The sequence below is a fragment of the Nanorana parkeri genome, unplaced genomic scaffold (assembly GCF_000935625.1).
Source record: "Nanorana parkeri isolate BGI_ZX_2015 unplaced genomic scaffold, ASM93562v1 scaffold3416, whole genome shotgun sequence".
NCBI classification, from domain to species: Eukaryota; Metazoa; Chordata; class Amphibia; order Anura; family Dicroglossidae; genus Nanorana; species Nanorana parkeri.
The window spans coordinates 15,078-17,828 of record NW_017309684.1 but is presented as its reverse complement, the minus strand read 5'-3'; the positions used below and the strand labels follow the sequence as shown (position 1 = coordinate 17,828).

The window sequence follows — 2,751 nt, the reverse complement described above, 5'->3', positions numbered from 1 at the left end:
CTGCCGGCGGTGCAGACAATGCGGTAACGTACATGCTACCGTACCGCCCAACTGGGTCTTATTTTCGGAACATGGAGAAGAATACCCGAGAGGTCCGAATATATCTCCGACATGCGAGCGTCAGAACCGTCTTCCCTGCCGACGGGAACACGACTCTCCCCATGTGACAGTGCGGGATACACGGGACGTGTCAGAGGGATTCATACGTGTGCACGCACCTTGTTTAGCCTTCGGGAGAACCGGCATGTTCGTGAATTCATTCATCAATCTCACACTGAAAGAGACAAAAAGGATTTGTATTCAGAAAACCCGACTTCACCGAGAGTGCAGCCTATCCCTTTACTAGAGAGCGGTGACATCACTGAGAATGCAGCCTATCCCTTTACTAGAGACCGGTGACATCACTGAGAATGCAGCCTATCCCTTCACTAGAGACCGGTGACATCGCTGAGAATGCAGTCTATCCCTTCACTAGAGACCGGTGACATCGCTGAGAATGCAGTCTATCCCTTCACTAGAGACCGGTGACATCGCTGAGAATGCAGTCTATCCCTTCACTAGAGACCGGTGACATCGCTGAGAATGCAGTCTATCCCTTCACTAGAGACCGGTGACATCGCTGAGAATGCAGTCTATCCCTTCACTAGAGACCGGTGACATCGCTGAGAATGCAGTCTATCCCTTCACTAGAGACCGGTGACATCGCTGAGAATGCAGTCTATCCCTTCACTAGAGACCGGTGACATCGCTGAGAATGCAGTCTATCCCTTCACTAGAGACCGGTGACATCGCTGAGAATGCAGTCTATCCCTTCACTAGAGACCGGTGACATCGCTGAGAATGCAGTCTATCCCTTCACTAGAGACCGGTGACATCGCTGAGAATGCAGTCTATCCCTTCACTAGAGACCGGTGACATCGCTGAGAATGCAGTCTATCCCTTCACTAGAGACCGGTGACATCGCTGAGAATGCAGTCTATCCCTTCACTAGAGACCGGTGACATCGCTGAGAATGCAGTCTATCCCTTCACTAGAGACCGGTGACATCGCTGAGAATGCAGTCTATCCCTTCACTAGAGACCGGTGACATCGCTGAGAATGCAGTCTATCCCTTCACTAGAGACCGGTGACATCGCTGAGAATGCAGTCTATCCCTTCACTAGAGACCGGTGACATCGCTGAGAATGCAGTCTATCCCTTCACTAGAGACCGGTGACATCGCTGAGAATGCAGTCTATCCCTTCACTAGAGACCGGTGACATCGCTGAGAATGCAGTCTATCCCTTCACTAGAGACCGGTGACATCGCTGAGAATGCAGTCTATCCCTTCACTAGAGACCGGTGACATCGCTGAGAATGCAGTCTATCCCTTCACTAGAGACCGGTGACATCGCTGAGAATGCAGTCTATCCCTTCACTAGAGACCGGTGACATCGCTGAGAATGCAGTCTATCCCTTCACTAGAGACCGGTGACATCGCTGAGAATGCAGTCTATCCCTTCACTAGAGACCGGTGACATCGCTGAGAATGCAGTCTATCCCTTCACTAGAGACCGGTGACATCGCTGAGAATGCAGTCTATCCCTTCACTAGAGACCGGTGACATCGCTGAGAATGCAGTCTATCCCTTCACTAGAGACCGGTGACATCGCTGAGAATGCAGTCTATCCCTTCACTAGAGACCGGTGACATCGCTGAGAATGCAGTCTATCCCTTCACTAGAGACCGGTGACATCGCTGAGAATGCAGTCTATCCCTTCACTAGAGACCGGTGACATCGCTGAGAATGCAGTCTATCCCTTCACTAGAGACCGGTGACATCGCTGAGAATGCAGTCTATCCCTTCACTAGAGACCGGTGACATCGCTGAGAATGCAGTCTATCCCTTCACTAGAGACCGGTGACATCGCTGAGAATGCAGTCTATCCCTTCACTAGAGACCGGTGACATCGCTGAGAATGCAGTCTATCCCTTCACTAGAGACCGGTGACATCGCTGAGAATGCAGTCTATCCCTTCACTAGAGACCGGTGACATCGCTGAGAATGCAGTCTATCCCTTCACTAGAGACCGGTGACATCGCTGAGAATGCAGTCTATCCCTTCACTAGAGACCGGTGACATCGCTGAGAATGCAGTCTATCCCTTCACTAGAGACCGGTGACATCGCTGAGAATGCAGTCTATCCCTTCACTAGAGACCGGTGACATCACTGAGAATGCAGCCTGGGGTAAGGGTGATGCGGACAGGCGCTGGGCCCCCCTATAATGCGGGTAAAACACACTATTTGGGATGCTGCACCGACGCGTGATCTGAACTCTCAGCAGGAAGTCGCACACACGTGTGCATGTTGGGTACTCACAAGCTGTCAATCATGGGCGTTGATGTACACGGCCGGTCCAGTTTGCTGTACATTGGAATGCACTTCATAAGATGGTACATCGGGGGACAAGCCACCAGAGCCTGTAGAGTCTGAGAAGGAAGATGCTAAGGAACGGAAACTGGAGCAGAGGAGCAATATCGCCGACATATACCGACTCTAAAGCTGAGGCGGTGCGACGCGAGCCCATGCCGGCCCGGGGCTCCGTGTAAAGGATACGGCATTGATGTAGCACCAGTTGCCTTTGTTGACGAGCCCGCGGGGCTGCAACGACACCGGCTTGTGGACGAGCTTCACATTCTCCAACACCTCTGCAAAAGGAAACCAAACAGGTCAACACCGAGGAACACCCACCACGGCCCAAATATGGGGA

The 2,751-nt window shown here is 52.1% G+C and overlaps 1 protein-coding gene across 1 annotated transcript in view; it reads right to left on the bottom strand.

The window, feature by feature from the left end:
* Window positions 1–2,751, bottom strand: part of USP10 (ubiquitin specific peptidase 10) — a 29,207-nt gene that overhangs the window by 16,121 nt on the left and 10,335 nt on the right. Inside the window, 3 exon segments of the mRNA XM_018574956.1 lie at window positions 219–274; window positions 2,361–2,470; window positions 2,598–2,689. Of these exon segments, the coding sequence (XP_018430458.1) occupies window positions 219–274; window positions 2,361–2,470; window positions 2,598–2,689 (258 nt within the window).